The following is a 23,764-nucleotide window of genomic DNA, read 5'->3' as shown; positions in this document are numbered from 1 at the left end:
CTTTTATTCGGTTGGCCGAAAATGTCAACCATAGGTATGAATTCCATAGTTATTGGGGTTAGGGTTATGCACCATTGTCGGGACTAACGTATAATTATAGATCAGTCACCATGGTAGATAATTTCTTTGGAACCTTGGTGAAAGAAAATTCAGGGATCGACATCTGCCGTTATTTCCCTACGCTACCTTGCAATTTCCCTCGTTGTACCCGCTGATTATCCGCCTAGTACAAGAATCGATGTGCAAGTGTTTCCCACACTAAACTAGTATCTCTTGACGAATATCAGGTCTTCTATCGTAATTACGACAGTGAAGGCTGCCCCGAAGATGGAGCTACAGGCATGAAGAGCTACATACTTAATAAAGCAACTATAGTCTAGCACAGTTACTCTGATTTACCATTATTATGACTGATTACAAAATATTCCCACCTCCTACTATACAGGCAATGTTTTTCTTAACGCCCACTTTCCCAATGCAAATATATTAGGCAAAACAAACAAACATACTTTGTGGACTATGGTAAACGATTATGAACCGTAACGGAAGTATGGAGACTTGTCACCTGCCTTTGCCTTCTCGTCATCGCTCAACCGTTCCCATTGCTCGATGCCAATTCCCTTGTCTCGCTGTCGATTCTCCCACTGCGTGCAGATGAGGTACATTGTGCAGGAAATCATAGACAGAACCGCAAAAGCAAGACCAATAGAATACCCTTTCGTGAATCGCGGCGCGTCAGTAGCCAGAAAAGAGAATGTGGCAATGATACCTCCGATGTTGCCGAAGCCAACTTGCCACCCAGCACCTACTCCTCGCCGAGAGTGACCGGCAAAGTTTGTAGTCGTCCAGCACACAATGATCGGCATAGACGCGTAAAGGCCGAGAGCGCACAGAAAAAGCGCAGCGTACTGTATATTAACATTGTGGTGCTCGCCCAGCAAGATACCAAACCCAACAATGGCAATCGTGGTGAGACTCATAGTGAAGAGGTAGCGGTGACGGAAGTAGTCGGAGAAGATGGAGGAAGTCATGGACGCACCCCAGGCTGCAACCCATGGGGGTACAGAGTGCAGCTGGGTCTGGATAGTGGAATAGCCTAGCTGGTTGATGACGGTCGGCGCGAAGTAGGCATATCCGTACGCCGGGACAATGAGACCAAAGTACATGAAACCGGCCAGGTACAGCTTATAGTCCCTGAAGACCTCGAGGACGTCCTGGACAGTGGTCTTCTGGTTTTGCTGGGAGTCACCAACATCCGCAGCGAGCTTAGCCTTAACGTAGGCACGCTCGTTAACGGTAAGAAACTTGGCGTCCTCAGGAAAGTCAACGATGAGGAAGAAGAATGCGAGAGCAATGACGCACGTGGCAACACCCTCGATGATAAAGATCCAGCGCCACCCATGGTAACCACGTTTACCGTCGAGGAGACCGATGGCAGAGGCTAGCAAGCCACCGAAACCTCCTGCGAGAGTAGTCGAGCTGAAGAAGAAGGAGTAACGCTTCTGTGCCTCTGAGCGGACGTACCACATGGCAATGAGATAGAAACAGCCGGGAAACATGCCGGCCTCCGCCATACCGAGAAAGAAGCGAGTGGCAAGGAGGCCACTATAGTTCTGGACTATGCCCTGGAGACAAGTGATGAGACCAAAGGAAAACATACAAATGGGGAGCCAAATGTGCGGCCGAAGCTTCTTCATGAGCATGTTGGAGGGAACCTCGCAGAGAATATAGGGTACAAAGAAGATAGTGAGAGCGACATTATAGCGGTTGCCAATCTGAATGTCGAGATCTTTTTTCATGCCGAATAATGCTGCATTGGCGATGTTGACACGGTCGAGGAAGGCCATGAGATAGAGGATGCAGAGCATTGGCACGAGGCGGACGTCGATTTTCCACATGAGCTTGCGAGGGTCGACGTCAAGCTCCTGTGCGAGCTGGCCGAGGTCGACATGCTTTGCGCCCGATGCGTTCTGCTGGTCTACGGACGTGTCCGATGCGGGATAAGGCACCTTTTCGATTTCGACCATGTTGTCAGTTGCGACGGTCATAGTGAAAACGAAGTCGCGAATTAGAGAGCGGACAAGAGAAAAACTGATCCTGGGCAATTTCGAAAATTTAAATCTGCGTGGTAGTAAGAGTAATTGTAGAAAAAAGTCGGCACTAGCGGCCGATGGAGTGACTGATCCCGAGCGTTATCGGCCGCCCGATGCCCCGAATGTCCGAAGATCACAGGAAATACGTGCAATACAGTTTTCGAGCAATGCTCTTCTGGCCGACATCGGCGAACCGCATAGGGCTGTCGAGTTAGGGCTGCCGTACTGGGGTGTGCACGTGCTGGAACATGCGCAGCAGACAGACAGCAAGGAGCGGCAGAACGAACAGGCAGAGAGAGACAGTGACAGTGCATCAGGAAAAGAGCAGGCAGAAGCGGGACAAGTTCGTGATGTTGTCGGCGGCGCAGGAGGAGTGGACCATTAAATGGCCTGTATTTGATTGGTATGGAGACGTGTAAAGTGCTTGATCGGATGCGCGACTTGGCTGAGGCGGCTACTGGCGGCCGGTTCGGCATTCGATAGCTCCCAATCCCACGATTAGCCAACAGTAATTGGGTTTGGTCAGAGTCTACGCAGCTAATAATACTCTACGACAGTTATTGCTACCGTAAAACAACAAAATTGTCTTCGGCCGTCTGCCACCAGTTTCCAAGTGCTCTCCGGCAAATGTCCTTCTGCCTCTGTCTGGCCGGATCACGCTTCAGGTCCGAGTACATCGTAGGAGTTAAGCCAGTATCTCGTCCAGCCAATGGAATCGCATCATGTATCAACAAAATACGAGATACAACACTGGCTCCACTGATCGACGACGCCTTTGCGCCCATCTTCCTGCCCTTGATAATGGATTCCACATCCTCCATGTTCGCCACGTAGATTAAAGAAATATTGCTCGGCTTGCTGCTGTCCTCGTCAATACACTCCTTCGAGTGCTCAAACCGCGGCCAACCGTACGTCCAGTATTCAAATGGCCAAAAACCATAGGATCTATCGTCCTTCAGTCCCAACATTCTCGATAGCCGCCCATATCGACCGAACGCCCTAGTGAACGACTCCCTGTTGAGTTTACTCTCAGGGACGATCAAAGCAGCGAGGTACATGCCATCCGTCTCCATCAATAGAGTCGTCGGCGTAAGCAGCAATGATGTAAATTGTCGTAGACACAATTTATCTGTACACGACTTGCTCAGCGACTCCGGCGCATCAGACCGGCCTGGATCAATCGTTAGTGCAGGTCTCGTCAATAAGCCCAGTCATTCACATACCAGGCTTAGTCCGCACCTGTCCGATTTCAGAGAAATATTCTCGGCCTTTGAGCGGCCGTCCGCGTTCGAGCAGGGTTGAGTCCCATGCTTCCTTCGTTCCAGCGCCAATTTGCTCCATACTCGCGTCTCCACAGGGCACTTCGCTTGCAAGTAGATATATTTGGCACTTTTCGCCCAGCCGAAACCGTTTAAAATTCCGCGACTCAGTGTTGGCGTTGCGTACAACGCATGGAGAGAAATAAGACTCATCGCCATCCAATTTCTGGCATTCGTTGATCAAATAGCGGTTGAATGCCCTGATAGCCAGTATTTCCGCATGACAGTCGTGTAAAATCCGGCCCCCTGCTGTGGCAACGGTGCTGTCCGGCATGGCTTTCACGCCAGTTGCAATCGATGCACATACCAGCTTCCCCTCCGCTTTCAATAAATCAGCACCATATGAATCGATGGAACAAGATACAAATGCCCACCTGTTCGAACAACAACCGACGCGAGATTAGTCCACTCTCTCGTTCCATCTGGCCGTACAGTCGGCTTGCATTTGGCAGGACAAGATTTGTATCTTGAAAATACCAGCTCTGCGATCGCATTCGCCAAATTGTGGTTGTCCATTGTCGTCGCGGCGTCCTTCATTCTTCTATTCAAGTTGACAAATCAATTCGTAATCTCGATTGGACTGGAGAATGGGCGGAAAGTTTTTGACGCGTGACCCCATATGAGCAGACCGTTAATCATTGGGCACTTAGGTGTCGAACAAGCCGCACCAATTTCTGGTTGCAATTTGCTTGATGGGCCGCTTTCGCTTTTAATAAACCATGAACTGGAGGAAATCGTCGTAGTTCGCAGTATTAAAATTAAATTGTGCATTGTGGGTGAAATCTCTAGACGTTGAACGCATCGATTACGGTCGCAGTGTGGGAGAACCTTGCTGCTACGACGGGTGCGACGGCCGATTGTATTTTTGATATTATGAAACTTTTCGATGGTATTTTGATATTATCCCTAAACTTATTTAGAGTTAACTTATGCTCTATTATTTCTACTAAATCTCTTTATTTATTTACTCCACCCGTCATTCCTCTGTGCCGTGCCCCATGATCTTAATTGTGGTTGCAACACGGTACAGAAAATGGTACTGTGTCATCGATTGGCATGGGAAGTATGGTAAGATCAGCACTAACTATCTTTGCGCCGACGACAATTGATCACAGGGAGTCACTCTAGTTTCGAGGGCAGATCTCGGTTATACTTCTGGGACACGTCCGACGGGTATCGTGACAATGAGCTACATAGTGATAGGCGAGTGGTTTCAAAAGACTGGGCGCTGATCCGAGATTTTCCTCGCCTTCAAGTAAGGGATCTGGGCCACTATCCAGGACGGCGTAATTCGCAGCGAGCCCGAGAATGTCAAGGAGGCCCATGACCGATTCTTGTGTCTCGCGGTGGGCTATATCGATAGTTGGTATCAACACCGTCGTGCGATGGCAGAACTGGTCAAAGAGAGGCGCTGTCACTCGAGCCGGGCACGCTTGGTGAGGATTTAGAATTAGGCATTGCTGCCGTCGCTTACTCACCCCTCGACCGCGGCATCCTGACCAGCTGTGTATAAGACTCGAGCGAGGACTTAATAGATGGCGCTTCCACGAAACCGGCTTCGTTGGCCGCAACTTTGACAAAATTATCACGCTTGTCAATACGCTCACCACAGTCGCTGCTATTAAGGCGTCACACCTTTGACAAAATTATCACGCTTGTCAATACGCTCACCACAGTCGCTGCTATTAAGGCGTCACACCTGGGCCAACAAGTGGCTTTGGATTGCGGTCGTCTTACAGCGAGGCATATTAGACATCCCTGGAACCATTGAGATCGAGAGGCTTGAGGAGAACTTCACGGAATATATCACAGCTGATATATTCCGTTTTGCCATGTAGACAATCACTCTGAGTTAGATCTACACTCTCTCTGATCGTAATAAGTTGCAATTGGTCCCATCTATAAACTTTATCGAGTCCGGCTGTCCACTTCAAATTCGAAGCACTACACTGAATTGCAGCAGACCGCGACGGTGCAAACATCTAGATACTTGTGACGGTCTCTTCATGTCACGGGCGCGATTCTATCCCAATTAATTTTGCCCCTGTCCACTGGGTGTTCATCTTATACGCCAGGCTAATAAAATTCTGTCTTCTTAGGTAGAGCGAAAGCCCCTCAAACAGACGACACATACCAATTGGTCGTTCCCGATAAGACTGCGCAGCATTGCAATGTTTTCATTTTTATCCACAGTATTTCTTAGCCAACAGGATACTGTAACGACTCTTGCTTCACTCTAGAAGAGCACGACCTTGCGCTTTCTTGGGAGCAAACGCCATCGAACGCCTCAATCAGCTTGAAGTTTCCTAACTATCGGCACCATCAGCTTCGACCAGAAGCTGTTGCCATCAACAAGGTCGTCATACACCGCGTCCTGCATCGGAACAATAGCAGCAGAAGCCAAATCATTGAAGCTCCCACTGTAGTTCCTGACTCTGAATAATGGCGAAGTTCGGCATTGTGGGAGAACTGATCCGCGGTGACTCGTGGCCATTATGTACAGTCAACCTGGTGAGATTTCGTATGATAAAAATGTCATATTGTGTCTGGTGGCCGCTCATACGAATACTATCTATTTGCTCTCATGCTTAACATTAGATCAGTAGCCGCATCTAGGAATTAGTCTTATCGTATCACCCTGTTGGTAGGAGAATGGACGACGGAATGTAAACAATACCTATGTGCACATTCATATCGTGAGCCCGCCAATTAAATGAATGGTAAATCTGTCATCGCTATGATAAATTGAATAGTTTTCACATAAATATTGGTGATTGCTGACGGGTGCATGATTGGTCAAGAAACTTAAAAGGCACGTACGACATGGGGCTGTGAATGTTCCGACAAACACACTGCCACCACCGATAACGATTCAAATTGTATGTGAAGATTAAAAGCTCATGAGGAGAGTCGAAGTTACCGATAAGCTCTTGTATTTTTCTTTACCTGTCTTTTTGATTGATTCATATAATTAATTGTATTAATTGCAGCAATTGCAGCAGTAAATGACATCAGTATCACTCCCTCCGAATGTCCAGCGCATCGATCCGCAAGCCAATGCGGTCCTCACGACATCCTACGACCGTGGTGCGGACGAACCAACCTGGTATCAGTCGTCGTTGACAGTTTCAGCAGAGCAGAAATCGGACGTGGTCAATCTAGCCTTAAGCGAGTCGCAGGTGCCTTTACAGCCTTTTGTTTTGTATCACGATGATTTTCTAAAAGTTCTTGGGCCCAATCCAAGGTTGAAGCTGATAGCCAAAGAAGAAAGGTACCCGTTTGCTCATGAAGCTGGTGTGTGGATCCCGGACACGCGCGAGGTTTTCTTCACTTCAAACCAGTTCTACGGCGATGCTAAACATCAGCATCGAGAGATACGGATCTCAAAAATAAAGCTGCCAGAGTACTCCGATACGACTCTCGATGACGACGAAGGCCTTTACGAATGGGAAACCATAACGCCACAGTCTCCGATTCTAACGGGAAACGGTGCTACAAATTTTGACGACGGTGTTTTATTTTGTCAACAAGGCAGTGGATCGGTTCCAGGCGCGCTGATCTATATGAGTCCTAAACCACCGTACGCAACAAAGACATTGTTGAATAACTTTTACGGTAGACCATTTAATGCACCGAACGACGTCGTTGTTTTACCTATGGATGGCAGTATATGGTTCACCGACCCGGATTATGCGCAATTGCAGAGTCTACGCCGATTTCGCCGACTGCCGAATCAAGTTTACTGCTTTCAGCCGATAACGGGAAGTATTAGAATGGTAGCAGACGGATTTGTACGACCAAATGGTATTGCGTTCTCCCCTGACTGGAAGAGGTGCTATATTACAGACACGGAAGCATACGACGGCCTCGGAAACAATATAGCACAGGCAGCGGCGACAGTATACGTTCAAGACGTAGTCGAGCAGATGTCACCGAGTGGCGAAGTATCATTCTATTTGGCAAACAAGCGGGTATTTGCTTTTGCGGACTGCGGTGCTCCGGACGGTATCAAACTTGACCTTGCAGGAAACGTGTACTGCGGCTGCGGCGATGGCGTTCACGTCTGGAATCCAAGTGGAACGTTGATTGGCAAGATTTTAGTACCGCGAGGCGTCGCAAACCTCTGTTTTTCTGATCCGGGCACAATCATCTTGTTGAACGAGACGCGGATATTTGAGGTAAAGTGTGCTTCCCGAGGAGCTCTCGTTTGCTGATCTATATATGTGCGCCTAAATGTACTGTGTACGAAAGAATCACTTCTAAGAAACCCGATCTGCGCAGTATATTTAGAAGGTTTTAGTATGTTTTATGATGATGTACGGCTAGAGGACCTCTGCGCTTTGCATTATGCTGGAAAAGATGGAAGAACTTTAAACCCATTAAAACGTAAAGAAACAATATATAATTCGTAATGGTCTCTACCATAGGGGAGTTATTCACCGGCTTCGTGTTGCCAATCGAGAGACATGATCCAACCCTAAACCGACACAGCGCAGGGTTGAGAGCCGCACGAGTTAACACGGAAGAAAGCTCTCCTAGCGGGAAGACAGGGTGCTGTGCAATTTGTTCCTGTCGCAGCAAGTGTTCCAAACAACCATCTACTTCGCTCACAATCCGCTGAAAGGGAAGTAGTACTCTGCATGCTCCTCTGGGCAAGTCTGGCACCAATGCGTCCTTTGTGATGCTGAGGACTTTAGTGTCACGTCCTGGCGTGCGGCGCGCTTGTTTGGATGTCGTTTGCAAACTGCCCAGCAACGAAAAGATCTCGAATTCGGCACCCCTCTATACATTTTCTGTCCCTTGCTATTCTATACACTACTGCTCTGCTACATTTTACTCAGCTCAGCTTTTGTCACAAAATGTCCAACGAGAAAGCCGATCAAATGATAAGAAGCTCGTCCGTAGAGGAAATGTCCTCCGTCGACCTCGACTCTGCCTATGGCCCCAGTGGCTTCCGGGGGCTTGTGAAATCGTCCAACATCCTTTTCTACGCTCTCTTTGCCAGCCTTGGCGGCTTTCTTTTTGGATATGATCAAGGTGTCATCTCCGGTGTACTCGTCATGAGCGACTTTGAGACGCGCTTCCCGCGTGTTGGTGGTAATGGCGACTTGCAAGGATGGGTCGTGTCCATCATGCAACTCGGTGCATTTGTGGGTGCACTTATCAACAGTCCCCTCGCGGACAGATTGTCCCGTCGCTATAGTATTGCTGTGGCTTGTGTCGCGTTTCTCATCGGCTCTGTCCTCCAGGCAGGTGCCATCGATAATAGTACGGATCTCAATAGTGTGGATTCGGGCAACACTTACAAATTTAGGTATGCTCTTTATAGGTCGCTTTATTGGTGGTATTGGCCTTGGTCAAATTTCTATGGGCGTCCCGTTGTGGATCGGTGAAATTGCGCCTCCGAATCTCCGAGGTTCTGCTGTCACCCTGCAACAATTTGCTATTGCTTCCGGCATAATGATTTCGTTCTGGCTTGGTATGTACTCTGAAATTTATGGACTACTCTTACTAACAGTACTAGATTACGGCACTCAGTACATTGGTGGCATAGGCGAAGGACAGAGTCAGCTTGCTTGGAGACTCCCATTTGCACTACGTGCGATTCCGGCAATAACTCTTCTCGTTGGCTGCTTCTTCATTCTTCCATTCTCTCCTCGCTGGCTTGTGAAAGTTCGTCGCGAGCACGAGGCTCTGGCTGTCCTGTCTCGTCTTCGCAAGTTGCCGGAGAATCATCCTATTGTGCAGGCCGAAATTATGCAGATCAAGGCGGGCGCACGTTTTGATGCATTGACAATCAAGGAAAAGTTTCCAAACGCCAAGTCGTCTGCTCAAATAGCATATCAACAGTACAAGGAGCTTTTTACGCAGAAACATCTCGCCAAACGCCTATTCGTGGCCTGCTTCTTGCAGTTTCTTCAGCAGTTTACTGGTGTCAACGCGATCATATACTACGCGCCCAAGATGTTCAAGTCGATCGGTCTCAGCGGAAACTCAGTGTCATTGCTTGCCACAGGTGTTGTAGGTATCATTAACGTTATTGCAACTGTTCCTGCAATCGGCATCGTTGACAACTTTGGTCGCCGCGTTGTTCTTATGTTCGGCGCCATTTTCATGTCACTCTCGCACTTCATCATTGCGACATTGTACGCCATATATGAGCACTCCTGGGCCGAGCATCTGTCTGCTGGCTGGGCGGCGGCCGCATTCGTCTGGTTCTTCGTATTCAATTTTGCATACTCTGTCGGTTGCATTGCCTGGATTTACCCAACTGAAATTTTCCCTCTTGGGGTTCGGGCTCAAGCAATGGGGATCGCGATATCTGTAAACTGGATCTCCAACTTTGTTATCGGTCTCATAACCCCCATTATGCTAAACTATATAAAGTTTGGTACATTCTACTTCTTCTTTGCTTTCACGATGGTCCTCTTTTGTTGGGTTATGTTTTTCTTACCTGAAACCAAAGGTGTCCCAATGGAAGAAATGGACAAACTGTGGGGTGGAAGCGAAGGTAAGGAAACCGCAGATCGCATGGCCCGGATTCAGAATGAGCTCAAATGCGAGTCTCGCAACGTCCCCAACTACAGCAAGACCAGTTCGTACTCTGACGAACTCGATATTGAAATGCAAGAGCAATATTAAGCGCTCTTCTGTTTTCAATTAAGACTGGCAGGTTTTGATGATAAATGTTTTCATATCTCGGCACATAAAGCTTTGACAGATGGCTGTACTCGTTTAGATGGCGTACTTAGTTTTTGGGCAGAGATATTTCGACTCTGTTGTTAAATCACATTATGACTACACTCTACATTGTAGCATCTCTTAATAGCTCCAATTTATCCCAAGATAAAGTGAATAGTGAGCGACCACACAGCCATATGTAGAATATTATTTCGTAACATTAATCATTCATCAAAGCTGGATGGTGACCTCGATCAACATGAGGGACATGTGTCTCGAGTGTAAAGATAACCAAGTCATTGTAATGCCAAACCGAGTAGCGTTCCTAAATATCCCAATAGTGTGTATATGTCGTTTCGTCAATCTTCTCCTTCGCGGCTCACTCCAAGGATTAGCGCTACAGAGTAAGTTTATGTGTTTGTCGTACCAGGTTCGGTTGGAAATTCATGTCGATCCCCGAGTCAAACTCAAACTTCATTCAAATATTGTTCATGAGCCTTTCTGGCATAACATTCATATCCTGCAGGTATGTAAGGTCGATTGATGCCAGTAATGTGGTCAGGTCAGTTGTCGCCGGCGAATCGCTGGCGAGGCTTTGCAATGGCAATGATTATTCCGGCGCCCAGTGCATATCGACAACTACTCTGTTGGTTCGTCGCCGTCATGGATTGAGGTGCTTACATCGCCACGGCAATCCATGGAATCCAGGACATCATGCGCATTTTGTCGCTGATAGCCAGTAGGAACTCGATGCACTCTAACGTATTCAAATCCATTTGCTGCGACTGTATTGGACACTTAGCAACTGCATGAGCGAGATTTTTAATAATTCTCCAATAGCCGATGGCATTCAATTGATATCTAATGGTCTCCCGCAAAACCGAACATGCGACAACGAATAAAATAGGTTCTGCCTGGACGAGGAATATGTAGCATACCAGCTGGCGGTCCATCAGGGTCTATCTGTTTCCGGACAAGACTGTGATATCAAGGTAATTATATCCTCCGCGAGTCGTCGCAGGCGCGGATTAGTCAAAAGACTATGACAGGCATGGGAGAGTGGTTTGGATGATAACGAGACAGTAGCCTGACCAAATCGGCACTACCACATCTTAGTGCGTGCATTCTTGTCTTCGTATATGTACAGGTAGAAGATGTACCATGGCAATATTGGCTCAGGTTAAGGGTAACCGAAGATATCGGAGCGACCACTTCGTACCTTTAAATATGTCCAGTTGCAGGCTAGCCGGGCTGCAAACAACTCGTCTTGCGTATCTTGTGTGTTGTCGCGGCAGTTCCCTTAGCGAGTATTACTCGACACTATCGGAACAAACCGGCGCCCGGGAGAGTCGAGCTCCCCCTAACCCAGTTCCAGACATATATTATTTTCGGCAATTTCCGTTATCTAGTTATACGGCCAGATAGCTTTCATATCCTAAATATCTAAGAAAAATATTACTGCGATGATCTGGCTGCTACCGGCATTTTCTACAGTCTTGGTCAGCGATTAATAAAGGGGATAAGTTTGTCGCGCAAATGTCAGAGCTGCAGATAGGGCGATTTTGTATGGAAGTGTTCTCCATGATGGAGAACAAGAGACCAACGATCTAGAAAGTCGTGGCCGCTCACAACGCACAACCTACACACGCGCACATTTATGATGAATATGCGGAAGATCTGACTGAGAAAGACTGGGACGGCTCTTTTCTCTAAGGGAAGCCTGCCTTCGTGTCGTAGGAGATGACGCGAGATGTGGCTTGCGGTTTGCTTGATGGCCGCTGAGCTGCTTTCTTAATGACTGCATGTTGTTAGAGCTACTATTAGGAGAGGAGACGCATTGGTATTGGCAGATTTGCTTGGTGTTTCAATAATTGTTCGCAGTGTGAATTAATGCTTGGGTGGCTCTTTGAGTTTCTTGCTTCGAGCATGATCGTAACTCATTACGTCGCTTGTCATCGCTGCCATTGCTTGACTCTTCTGGGTCTTCTTCATCACTGGGTTCTCCGTCTTCTCGAGAGTACCAATCGGCGTCTTAAATGTCGAGAGCTGTGAGTTTTCTTCGACGTGTTCTCTTGCTGGTGTTCTTCACTCTATCCCATTATTTTCACGTACACGCTAGCTGTTGAAAATAAAATCATTATTATCAACCTTAACTTGCAGATCGGGTGCGTAGGAGATTTCCCGATACTTGGTGTCAAGTTTAAGCACCACCCCTCTAAGGCCGCTTTATCGTGGGTTTCCAAACAGGCACTATTTTCATCAATAGGTTCTATATAACAAGCCGCAGTCGCTCCGAAACATATCAGAGGTACAATCACTGCGGGCTACCATACCGCGAAAACTTTTGGTGTTCTACTTGCTGCCATTGTCAACAACTCTAAGAGGTTCGCGTTCGTCCCGGATTCTCCTCGGTATTTCATGAAATACGGTAAGCGAGACAAAGCACGTCAAGCACTTGCGCGCATTCGCCATCGGGACGAAGACGATGTTCTTCTTACTTCTGAGTTGGACGAGATTGAAGCTAGTCTGGAGGTCGAGCATTCAATTGGGGACGTTTCGGTCAGAGACTGCATCAAACGTGAAAACAAACAGCTATACCGTTTTATCCTTGGCATGAATGTGATGGCATTCAGTCAGCTGGTCGGGGTCAACTTTATTAAGTACTTTGGCATAGACTTTTTCTTCCAAACCGGCATTACAAACTCGTTTGTCATATCGATGGCAACCAATCTTGTCAGTTTTAGTATGACTATTCCGGCACTCTACCTAATTGAGCGTCTGGGGCGGAGGTCATTTCTGATTATTGGTTATATCGGGTCATGCATCACGCAGTACATAATTGCTATCGTTGGTTTGGTTGCTGCAGGTTCGGACTTGGCAAGAAGGATCTTGGTCAGCTTCAGTATTCTCTATATCGCTGTTGAGTCAGCTGATGTCGGTCCTCCATCTCTGTATGTGGTGATAGAGGATTTCGGTATCGACGCGGGTTAATCATTTAGTGTCATTCCGCTTCTAACTCGGGCAAAGTCCATTGCACTGTCTCTGGAACGTGACTACGGCTGGAACTTCGTAATCGCGCTGGCCACACCATACCTAGTGGACTCTGGCCCAGGAAATGCAAACTTGTGAAGCAATGTATTTTTCATCTGGGTCGGTATCTCCGCATTCTCTATTCGGCATGTAAATGCTCAATTATAATGGCGTAGAAATCTTGCAGTTTGCTAGGTGCTCGTCTACGTTTGGGTTTATGAAACATAAGGCCTCTCGCTTGAGCAAATCGATGAACTATACAACACTGTCCCATATGCATGGCAATCGGCCATCTTCATTCCCCGAAGTTTAATTCTTGAGCTCAACAAGGCGCACAAACCAGGAGATGTGAATGTCAGTGATACCGAGGTCTCTGACGCGGATGATGCAACTGTGCTGTCGGATGAGGGTATTCAGGAGATTCAGCAACCGTGGAGTAGCTTATAGATTGTTTATATTTATTTTGGTTATTTATATTACAGGAGATAGAGCGTGAATGTTTGTAAAGTAAGGTGTTGGTGGAAATTAGAAGCCCATAACTGTATCAATACAGTAACTATGGTTATAAGAACGTATAAATATGCATAATCTATGGCCAGCAAGCATCCCATCCAACGCTCTCCGCTAGAGCTTCCACTGATAGCGAGTGTCTGAATTCTCGACTTCAACATAGACTGACCTGACTGTGCGACTTTCTGTGGTCATGGAAGATCACGACGCGCCACCGTTACTCTTCAACTAGCTACAGCATCGTGAGAAAGTTGTCTAAAAATGACATGACTATCAGAAAAGAGATATTTGTCAACATTTCCTGCACGCGCTGCCCATCTGAAACTGAATTCATATCAGCAGCTACATTGTGGAAAGCAATCAGCTGCAAGTGTTCTTAGATAACGATGTAATGTAATGAGTTAGTAATGAAGTGATTATTATTAACGAGTGTTGTGTCTTGCACTCTTATTATTTCCTCATTTTAGAATATATAACTATACACAATACTTTTCCTAATCCTGTGCTCATATCATATCACATTTCACCTCTTGCTGTACGACACTTTCACATCGTGTGATACGACTCGCCATCACATTTCACCGACATTCACTTCAATCTTAAAGTCTCATCTCATTTGGTCCTCACACAATTCATATATAATTTAGGGTTCTTCCAAATATTCGTCGAATAATTAATTTTCGCGCTATTTTTTGTGGCAAATAACGAATAACAAATATTATTTGCTGACCATCCATCGCCTGACTAATTGATAAGCGTAACCTTGGCTGTTTCCGCGTTGTGAACGAAACCAACGAAACAGGCTTAGCGACTGTTCCGTCAATAAATTCCTTAATTATTTGCTGAATGAATCAACCGCTGTCGTATCGTACACATGCCAGTAATAACCAGCTATACCTTAAAGGGCTATAAGCCCTTTTCAAGTTAGATTGATGCGACGTGATTATATGGGAATATTTGACAAAATATACTTGAATAAAAAAGGAGATTCATGGGGAGTAAACCGACCATTCCTCTTTGGGACTAGTATAAAGTACACCTCGGTATCAAAAGTGAATGTTCACCGCCACTCTGTACGTAGACCTTATCCCCGAGCGCGTGTGTCGTCGCGTCTCAGAACGCGTCGAGTTTGATGACATCCAACATTTTATCTAAATCTTTCTCCTCCCCGCGCTACTATCATGAATCAAGCTACACTGAACCAAATAGCCTTGCCCGCTGCAGAAGTCACGATCCTTATGATCTACACATGGGGATGATTTTTGAGTCGGAGTATGCAGCAAGAGCCTATGTCAACGCGTACGCGATACACCATAACTTCGCAGTTAAGAATGGTGTAGTAAAACACAAGGATCAGACACTAATTGCTTACCTGAAAATGCAGTAGAAAGCCGCTCAACACTAGAAATCTCCCAATAGCGGTAACTGCAGGAGACAACAACGGCCCCACCCGTGTTAAACAAGCAGGAGCATGCTTTGTGACTGTCCTTATCCACTTCAAGAAACAGCTAAACGACTCGTGGATCCTTACGCAACTTTTTGATGAACATCAAAGACACCAGCTTGAAGGCGTCAATCCATTAGCTTATCCAGAGAACAGCTGACTCCAGACGCCAAAAGAACTATGATAGACCTTGTCCAGCACTCTTCTGCGCCTCTTAGCACGATTGCTTCAATAATTAACACCTCCTACGGACTGTCGCTGTTGGGTAGAGACGTCTATATTGGGACTTACGATTACACGCAAATCAAAGGAACATCGACCGCCAAATTCATAGAGACATTACGGGATCAGGGGTACATATACCAAGTTAAGCTGGCAAGAACAATACGCTCGAGGCATTATTCTTTTCCAAGCCTGAAGATATTCAAACAGCACGACTACAAGGACAAATGATCATCATTGATAGTACGTACAAGACGAATAAATTCCGATTGCCACTGGTGAATATCGTAACAGTGGATAATAACCTGCGCACTTCTTAGTAGCATTGTGCTTGATCACCAATGAGAAAACGGATGAGTACATCTGGGTTTTGCAGCAATTAAGTAGTACAAGTGAGCTATATTATACCCCGACTAAAGAAATTGCTGACATTTGTACAGAAGCAATTGTCTTCCCAGTCGAACAACCAAAAGTAGTCATCACTGATGCAGATAGGTCTCTCATGACAGCCCTGTCAGACGTATTCCCAACTACTATCAACCAGCTCTGCAGATGGCACATCGAGCAGAACATACTGAAAATACCAGTGGCGGTAGACGATGGAAACGAAGACGAGTATGGCGAATGGATTTTTGAGGAAATATGGGATGGTGTACGCATGGTTATGTGGCTATGCAGTGGCGGTGAACATTCACTTCGAGTTTTGATACCGAGGTGTACTTTATACTAGTCCCAAAGAAGAATGGTCGGTTTACTCCCATGAATCTCCATAAAAAATGATCGAATTGGCATTTGCGATAATGAACACGAACATTGTCGATTACTGTGAATATTCGTATTCAGAACAGCCCTAAATTATTACATAGGGCTGTTGCCGATATTGATGATACGATATCGTCGACGATACGATGTCGGCATTCCTAATGCCTGACGATTGCCATTTGACGATATTTATCGTCAGGCCCCTGGTTCGCCGATACTATACTGGCAGAATACCTATGTAACCTTTTCAGGAATCAGGATCGATCATTACATGTGGATATCTATACACAATTGTCTTGTGGTGCCTACGTAGTCATACAATAACTCATTTACCGTAGATGTTTCCCATGTGCATCAACATTCGCTTGGTGTTGGCCGCCAATGAGAGTGACTCAGAACACCGAGCAAGTCTCTCCTCGTACTAAACAGCCTTTCCTGCAACCTCGGAAGCTGGGCTAGCTAATTAATCCCTAGCAGCAGCGGCCATCTGCGGGGTCATCTCGATGAGTGCGTCACCAATTACATAGCGAGTTTGCGTCTTTTGTGTCATTAACATTGACCACCAGACTCTCGAAGTACCTGAGATAGGGCTGCTAGTCTGATCTCGTGATTGCAACTAGGGCTGCAGGCGGCTGGCGAATATGGCGGATTTTATCCGGCAAAGATCCTAAACCCTAAACCCTAACCAACATAGTTTTGCACATCGTGATGCTGAGCATGAGGTTGGGGTGAAGGTACAACATCATTGATATATCCTGGCATTTACAGTCTATTATTTCTAAAATAATAGAGCGGTTCGCGATAAGAATAATTATGTTGATTTTGAATTGCACCATAAAATAGGCAAATTTACTGACTAAATTAGGCTAGAGAAGCAAGAGAACAGCACATCACTGCAATTATTCGGCCAAGCAGATTTACGCCGAGCTATTCGAAAACATGGCGCAGGCAAGTTTCGAATATGACTCCGTCACCTTTGCAATGATGACATACGGCTTCAGTCCACCAGAATTATTATCCGCTCTTAGTTCCTCCAATATAGGATTGCCATTTACTGAGGATCCAAGACAAGAGCAGTGTACTACACATCAGGGTCGATCGGTCTTCGTCATCACTGCCATCGGTGAAGGCTTTGTAGTCGAGTCGCGTACAGCTAGTTGTCATCCTCACAGAGACATTGTGGCAAGATGGCAAGGGTGTTAATTGTTAAGTCAGTATATGGGATCATAGTACTACAGATGTCGCACTCAAAATATTTCGCGTTCAGGGTATCAACTTTTAATTATCGGCGACGATAATCGTATCGTCAAGCTTCTAACGTCTGCATATACGATAGACGATAATTGGCAGATCCATAGTTCGACGACGGGGATTGCCGATTTCAAACGCTGCCAATATAGTGTCGCCAACAGCGATATGTCTACAGTTTTTCGCATTTGCCATCTTTGACCAATTTCGTCTACATGACTAGAACTGCTGGCAGTGAAGGCAAACTCAGGGGTAAACCGCGTTAGGCCCCAACATTTCTCTGTGCACATTTTAAATGCACATTTAAACTTCCGTGCGTAGATTATTAGCCAAAAGTCCAAAATACCACTGGCGGCCGTACCTACCGTACCCAACTAATTTTTACTCGCCCCAAGTTCAAGTAATTTACCCCCTTTCGCACCTTAGAACGCGTCTCTCGTAATCCCGTCGAACAAAACGCGTTCTCTGCTGACACGTCCCAGACAGTTACGTCAACACATTATCTATTATGGCTGCACAAATTGAAGACAAGTTCCCCAACACAGCGGCTTTTATGTTTACTATAAAAGAAATTGCCATTGAAAAAGGGGTTTCAATTCAACGTCCCTTGTTCTGATAGATCTCGTACCTGGTTGCAAAGAGATATCTCGGGGGAGGAAGCTTCCCAGGCGTCTCGATTGTGTGCTCAAAAGATCACGAGAATACATGGTGCAACTGCTGTACACCCTCTTCAGAAGAATAAGCATGGCGACGAGAACTGGGCTGCTACAGCTTATTCAGTGGCAGTAGAGAGCAAAATTAATTATAGACCCGTATATTTAAAAGTAGATGTGCACTCTGACCAACAGGGCACGGATTGGCTATGAAGGGCTTTACGGGCCAAGTATCTAAGTTGGACAAAGTTAATGGCAACGACGCTGGGAGCTTCCAAAAGCTGCAAAAATATTTCAAAGAAATCAACCAAATAAATCCGGGCAGTGAGTCGTAGCGGACATATTTACTGTCTGCCTGTCATGCGTCGTCCATTGAAGGGTTGGTTCAACTATTGTCTCCAGCTGATTGCTCTAGACGGAACGCATCTGATGTCTACATACGAAGGTAATCAATCTTCTGATGTCCTTGTAGACAGTGGACTTACTCGGGTGTACCATGCGCACATGCTGTCGCCTAGATTACCTTTGCCGGGCGGGATTATGTGGACTTTGTAGAAGAATATCTAAAGCCTGATGCTTTCGAAAGCACATATGCCGAGGAATTCGTGCAATGTCGACGGTGAGCGTAACAGAGGATGACGATTCACCTACCGTTGGACAACCCAACACAAAGTCGGGCCACCTGGACGTCCTCACAAGAAGAGAGTGAGAACCGAAGAAATCGGGAACTCTAGAAAAGTGTGACCTGCAGTCGATGTCACAAGGAACTTAGGCATAATGTGTCGACATGCAGAATGGCGCGGAGCGCACAGAGCCTTGGAGAAGTAATATGATATGCGAATGTTAGTTGAGCGTATACTTAAATGTCAAAGTTGTATTGCATTGCTCTAAATCTCACACTTGTGAGTGCAAACAGACAGACCTGACCGGAGTAGAGGTACGGTGGGTACGGCCCGGCCAGCGCCAGTGGTATTTTGGACTTTTACCCTAGATTATTTTAAATTTGGAAACTCTCTGACTAGGCATTTTGGACTTTTGGAACAGTTTCAGTGGTATTTTGGACTTTTACCCTAGATTATTTTAACTGGGAATCTCTCTGACTAGGCAAACCTACGAACAACGCTCTCAGCGTATACAATCTTGCTCTTCGTTCGAACGCAATGCCAAGCTACGGACAGAGTTATGTTAGAGCAAAGTTAGCTTTGTGAAAAGCTGGTCGAGCTAATCTGACAACGGTTCTCCGACAACTCCTGCTCATCTCATGAAGTTTCTGACAGTTGCCGCCAGCATCATAAACTTGAGAACTCTTGGGGATACGGATATCCGCCAAAAATTTTTCATATCCGTATCCGTCATCCGCCATCTAAAAATTTGGGACATATGTATCCCCATCCACGTCCGCCTTTCGAGAGTATGACGACTACAAATCTGCCAATCCGCCGCAATTGCTCATATAGGTATGATACGTCTATTCTGGAATTAACCTATTTAGGAATGGTCTATTCAGATCCAACATAAGATAGGAAGGCATCAAATAGACCTTTATCTACAGCAAATTCCTTGCAGTCTCCGTCTTCAATTCCCCTTATTCGTATCCTGTCCATCTAATGTCCTATATTCTTTAATTATCTTATCACAACCAGAACTGGAAGAAACTCATCCAAGTTCATCGGATAGAGAGGTTCCGGAAGGGAAAATTGGAAGAATATAAGATTGCCTGAACATCATTCAAATCTCGTAGTTAATATTCTAAATATATTCTATCTAGCTATCCAAAGACATATTCTATACTGATCCCCAACGACTTGTAACTCAGCACATCAAAAGATAGAGGATCGTTATGACTACTCGAAGCAACAAACAACAGCACAAGGATAAATTAAATATCCTCAGACGGCAATGGCGGTTGAGACTATTAGCTATTCCTGCCTCCAAAGTCTCCGCTGAGATGTGTACAATACGGGAATGGACATCCCGGGAGTGCGCAGATATTCCATGGAAGGCGAAACGATGAGAATGCTGATGCTGATGGACAGCGTGTAGCAATAGTGAATATTTAGTTAGAACGTCGTCTCATTATCCGCCATATGTATCCCACATCTGCATCCGCCAATCCGCCAATCTGCTTACAGCCCTGATAAACTTGGGTCCAGTCCGTTGCAGGATCGAGAGCGAAAGTCGCTTCTTCCGGGGATGGGAGATGGTAGCAAGGCTCCAGTGAGAATTTGCATTCCCCTGCTGGTTGCCTGAGTTACTGCTCCTCCAGTGCAGCTATTTATGGACGCTGATAGATAACAAGTCACTACTTGACGAATGACCTTGATCATATCTTGGGGGCACAGAGCTTGGAGAATTTTCGGCGCAATTCGCTCTCTCTCATCGTCATTCGATCCTTTCCGCCCAAGCATCACATATGACGCCCCATATCCTTAGTCGTGGCTTTTAACTTCGCTCCACCTGGCGTAATGGAACATTGCGAGCTCGTCATTGATAAGTAGGACATGATCATAGTTGTGCTGCCTAATAGGGTAAGTTTCGAGTGGAACCTGGTGGCAAATTTTTCTTATTTGCCAACTGGGCCATCAGCACGCGGGATGGCAACTTCTCAAGTTCAACAGCGTCAACATGTGGATGGTGATTACATTACGTTAAGACTTAGTTATGTGATCGAACTTGTTTAAAATTTTTGGGTGTTAACGCATTCTACTTTTCTATTTACTATTGTACACTGCTTGGATTTATAGAACCCTGTGTAGCGTCAAAGACTCATTATGCAATAAGTCGAACCAGAACGCGACAAAAGAAACACAGCCCGCAAAGCAAGACACAAAGCGCAAGAAAATCTAGACTAGTCGCATTGCTTCATTAGTTCCAACGTCCCAACTTCGTGACATGAAGCCATCCCGAGCATTACGTTATGCATACACATACCTGCGGTTCAGAGCTGCCTCAGCCAGGTTTCCTTGAACTATTAACAGATCGCTGTGGCTTTACTTACTATGTCGCGTACTGGCATATCTTAGCTTTTCTTCGTTGTTGACGTTCATAGTTCATGGCGAAGATAGATCATTCGGTATCGTTCCGTTGTGAGTGAATTATATAGAGTATCCATTATGCTGAAGTACTTAACTATGCACAGTTAGGTACACCGTAGTACCAAAAAAGACAGTGGTACCTATAAAGTAACATGTTGTATAGTATGTGTTCTGTATTATACATGCTATATTGCTCGCAAAACAAGACGTTGACTACTTTAATGGCTGGTCTACTGTTGACTTGAAGCCAATATAGTCAGAATATAGTCGGTCACCATTTGCTTGTTGTCATATGACTAGATAATGTATAACCCTGAGCCACACTAATAATTGGATATCAAAGGAACGCCGACACTGGCGACAATGGCAAGATGATCTGGCCAGAAGGCCTACTTTAACTTCTATTACTTCGATACTTGCAGTAGTTGCAAGTCGGAGGGCCTGGGTCTAGAGGAATAGCGACTCTGATAGCTAGTTGAAGTGGAATATTCGATATTGATTACGATGGAAATCAAGCTTGATAACAAAAATGAGGGAATCCTGCCAACTTACCTCTTTGTCGTAGCGACCCACAACACGAAAACCAGATAAGATTTGGCAAAATTTGCCACCTCCCAAGTTAGATTCGCTGACTTCTCGACGAGTTGAGGCGTATCGTAGCCTTCGAACTAGTGTGATTTAGACCAAGATAGGCTCATATTGAGCTTGAATTTCCGAAATGTCCGACAGGCCGCAGCCATGACTGCACGCTTTCAATGACGATACGATCCGTAAATATTGTTATTCGCCAGAAGCGCAATCTCGAGCCGACCAAAGGATTCCTGCAGAGTACCCCACTCTGCCGCCCTGCCTTGCAGACACCAGCTATCACTCCAAGTCGTTAATACCAACATGGGAACAATGCTTCCCTTCCCTGTTCATCCGGCCAGGCACTGAAGATAGATTCCGCAACGAGTTGTTAGAGGGGAAGGCCAAGTCGGCTATGAGCCAATGTTGTCTGTCTCGTGTAAGAGCACTGCAACAGTTCGCCAGAGTCACTGGCATCGTGAATGTTGGGCGGAGCGTAAATGCCCGAATCTACATTGGTGCCTAATGGCGAGATCAGGAAGACATTGGTTGTGAAATTGGCATACAGAAAAGACGTCCGTTGTACGCGTTCCCATGTGGCCTGACGCTTCGACTGCAAGTGCATGCTGTCGACAAATCCAAAGCCCATCTCAAGGATTGGATGGCATGTGTGGATCATCGACGAATACGTCCCGAATTCTAACTTTAAGAGTCACTCCCGACCGTGCTCTACATACTGTGCGATTGATCATCAGCACCCAAGGGGACTTCGAGAATACACTTCATCAGTCCGCGCGCGTAATCGGCGTTACTTTTAAGATAGCCTGAGACCACGATCTAAGACGTAATCAGTAATCAGTAATTTCGGGACTGAGTCTGTTAGGTAAGATAAACGCAATCAGCAGAATCTCTCTAAATTTCCTTGGACTATTATGACAAGGACAAACTCTGACCGGGCCCGGGAAAATTGCTTCTTCCCGATGGCCATGATGATCATGACATGACTAGCCGTCTTCCTCATTTCCAGAGACACAAAATTGCGTCATATGGCATTCTACATGATGTACTTTCTGAGAGGACGAAGAAATAAACAAGCCAGATGTAAACACAGTTGACACGGCGAGCCAAATTTTAGGTGAAGTCGGGGGTGGCACGTGTTTTCTCTAATTTCCGGATTCGTTAAAAGCACTTGCACTCAATAATACTCTTTGTGGTATTGCAGAGGAATGCGAGGGTTTGTAGAATTACTGATGAACGATGAGGAAGTACAACCCTCCTAAATACTACAAGGCGTAATGGGAAAAAATGGAGGGTTAGCGATATTCAGAATTTTGGCGATTATGGGACCCCTGCAGGCGTCAGCCTAAGTTTGGTGTCTCTTCAACTCGTGCAGCTCACACATTATCTAGAAATGTGGAGGACCCGCTATAAGTCATGAGGGGAGAATCTTCGACCGACGTAATCATTAATATAGGAAAGATATTGTTGCCCCCGACGGAAACGAGGCCGCCGAATCCGACGCCGGGATTAACATCTTTGCTACCGCTGTCGACCCTTACATGAAATGGTAGCTTCATAAGAGGCCACAACTCCCAATCGTGTCATTTGATTAACTCGAATAGTATGTGAATAGCCGATCCGGAACCCATTCATATAAGTCCAACTAATTCCCGTAGATGATCAAAATATGCAACTATATCGAGGCAAGATGACGTTAAATTAATCTGGTTGATATGACTAACGCTCCTGTGCATCCAACGTTGCGTTCTAAGTTGAGCCACTAAAATTTTCAAGCACATTAGTATCTACTGGATTATTTGCTGAGTTTGCTAAAGTTTGCGAACGATGAATGTCGGTCCTATATTTTGAATACAGCGGATCTGTATTTATAAATAAGCATGGAACTGTGTCATTTTAGAGTGGCTCACCTTAAAGACCTGGTGATTCATATCTCCTTTAGGTTAATTTCGGTGGTCTCGTGTTGACGTACGTGCAATTAAGTTGCTGACAATCACTGACGAGCGGGAATAGCAGATAAATGCGAAGGCCTTGGTGTTTCGTTATTTGTCTGTCTAATGCAACCCTGACGAAAGACCGAACAAGTAACAGGCAAACTTGCAGGAATCAATAGGTTACAGGCTTGCGTGGTTTGCCACGCGTTCATGATGTGACAATAAAGGTACTATCTACCTTCAAAGAG

The 23,764-nt window shown here is 45.9% G+C and overlaps 6 protein-coding genes across 6 annotated transcripts; 3 read left to right on the top strand and 3 right to left on the bottom strand.

The window, feature by feature from the left end:
• Nucleotides 1–373: 373 nt before the first annotated feature.
• On the bottom strand, nucleotides 374–2,352 carry V1508DRAFT_297097 (major facilitator superfamily domain-containing protein). The gene has a single exon (XM_066936586.1). The coding sequence runs from the start codon at nucleotides 2,046–2,048 to the stop codon at nucleotides 531–533; it is 1,518 nt and encodes a 505-aa protein (XP_066792915.1). The 5' UTR covers nucleotides 2,049–2,352; the 3' UTR covers nucleotides 374–530.
• Nucleotides 2,353–2,584: 232 nt separating this feature from the next.
• On the bottom strand, nucleotides 2,585–4,242 carry V1508DRAFT_297081 (adenosine deaminase/editase). Its single transcript, XM_066936585.1, has 3 exons — nucleotides 3,787–4,242; nucleotides 3,317–3,733; nucleotides 2,585–3,264 (listed from the first exon to the last, which is right to left on the bottom strand). The coding sequence occupies exons 1-3, from the start codon at nucleotides 3,947–3,949 to the stop codon at nucleotides 2,657–2,659; spliced, it is 1,188 nt and encodes a 395-aa protein (XP_066792914.1). The 5' UTR covers nucleotides 3,950–4,242; the 3' UTR covers nucleotides 2,585–2,656.
• A 2,011-nt stretch (nucleotides 4,243–6,253) lies between these two features.
• Nucleotides 6,254–7,964, top strand: V1508DRAFT_458134 (uncharacterized protein). The gene is made up of 2 exons (XM_066942708.1): nucleotides 6,254–6,344; nucleotides 6,403–7,964. Exon 2 carries the CDS (start codon nucleotides 6,418–6,420, stop codon nucleotides 7,624–7,626), a length of 1,209 nt encoding a protein of 402 aa, XP_066792913.1. The 5' UTR covers nucleotides 6,254–6,344; nucleotides 6,403–6,417; the 3' UTR covers nucleotides 7,627–7,964.
• Nucleotides 7,965–8,271: 307 nt separating this feature from the next.
• On the top strand, nucleotides 8,272–10,296 carry V1508DRAFT_452668 (general substrate transporter; the record flags this gene model as incomplete). The annotated part of the gene is made up of 3 exons (XM_066942524.1): nucleotides 8,272–8,680; nucleotides 8,727–8,891; nucleotides 8,931–10,296. 3 exons carry the CDS (start codon nucleotides 8,272–8,274, stop codon nucleotides 10,052–10,054), a joined length of 1,698 nt encoding a protein of 565 aa, XP_066792912.1. The 3' UTR covers nucleotides 10,055–10,296.
• Nucleotides 10,297–12,309: 2,013 nt separating this feature from the next.
• On the top strand, nucleotides 12,310–13,570 carry V1508DRAFT_442198 (uncharacterized protein; the record flags this gene model as incomplete). Its single annotated transcript, XM_066942319.1, has 3 exons — nucleotides 12,310–13,044; nucleotides 13,093–13,142; nucleotides 13,353–13,570. Exons 1-3 carry the CDS (start codon nucleotides 12,512–12,514, stop codon nucleotides 13,568–13,570), a joined length of 801 nt encoding a protein of 266 aa, XP_066792911.1. The 5' UTR covers nucleotides 12,310–12,511.
• Nucleotides 13,571–21,955: 8,385 nt separating this feature from the next.
• V1508DRAFT_400322 (uncharacterized protein) lies at nucleotides 21,956–22,213 on the bottom strand (the record flags this gene model as incomplete). Its single annotated transcript, XM_066938322.1, has 1 exon — nucleotides 21,956–22,213. One exon carries the CDS (start codon nucleotides 22,211–22,213, stop codon nucleotides 21,956–21,958), a length of 258 nt encoding a protein of 85 aa, XP_066792910.1.
• Nucleotides 22,214–23,764: the final 1,551 nt, after the last annotated feature.

This window comes from Lipomyces doorenjongii (assembly GCF_038497915.1).
Source record: "Lipomyces doorenjongii strain NRRL Y-27504 unplaced genomic scaffold V1508scaffold_95, whole genome shotgun sequence".
In the NCBI taxonomy this organism is placed as follows: domain Eukaryota; kingdom Fungi; phylum Ascomycota; class Lipomycetes; order Lipomycetales; family Lipomycetaceae; genus Lipomyces; species Lipomyces doorenjongii.
Note: the sequence above shows the minus strand (reverse complement) of the source record. Positions and strands in the feature narration are given on the sequence as shown.

Coding starts and splice junctions, on each gene's coding strand:
- V1508DRAFT_458134 (XM_066942708.1), top strand. CDS start 6,418: ATGACATCAGTATCACTCCCTCCGAATGTCCAGCGCATCGATCCGCAA.
- V1508DRAFT_297097 (XM_066936586.1), bottom strand. CDS start 2,048: ATGACCGTCGCAACTGACAACATGGTCGAAATCGAAAAGGTGCCTTAT.
- V1508DRAFT_297081 (XM_066936585.1), bottom strand. CDS start 3,949: ATGAAGGACGCCGCGACGACAATGGACAACCACAATTTGGCGAATGCG. Junction 3,734..3,786: donor GTCGGTTGTTGTTCGAACAG/GTGGGCATTTGT, acceptor ATTTATTGAAAG/CGGAGGGGAAGCTGGTATGT. Junction 3,265..3,316: donor ACAGGTGCGGACTAAGCCTG/GTATGTGAATGA, acceptor CGATTGATCCAG/GCCGGTCTGATGCGCCGGAG.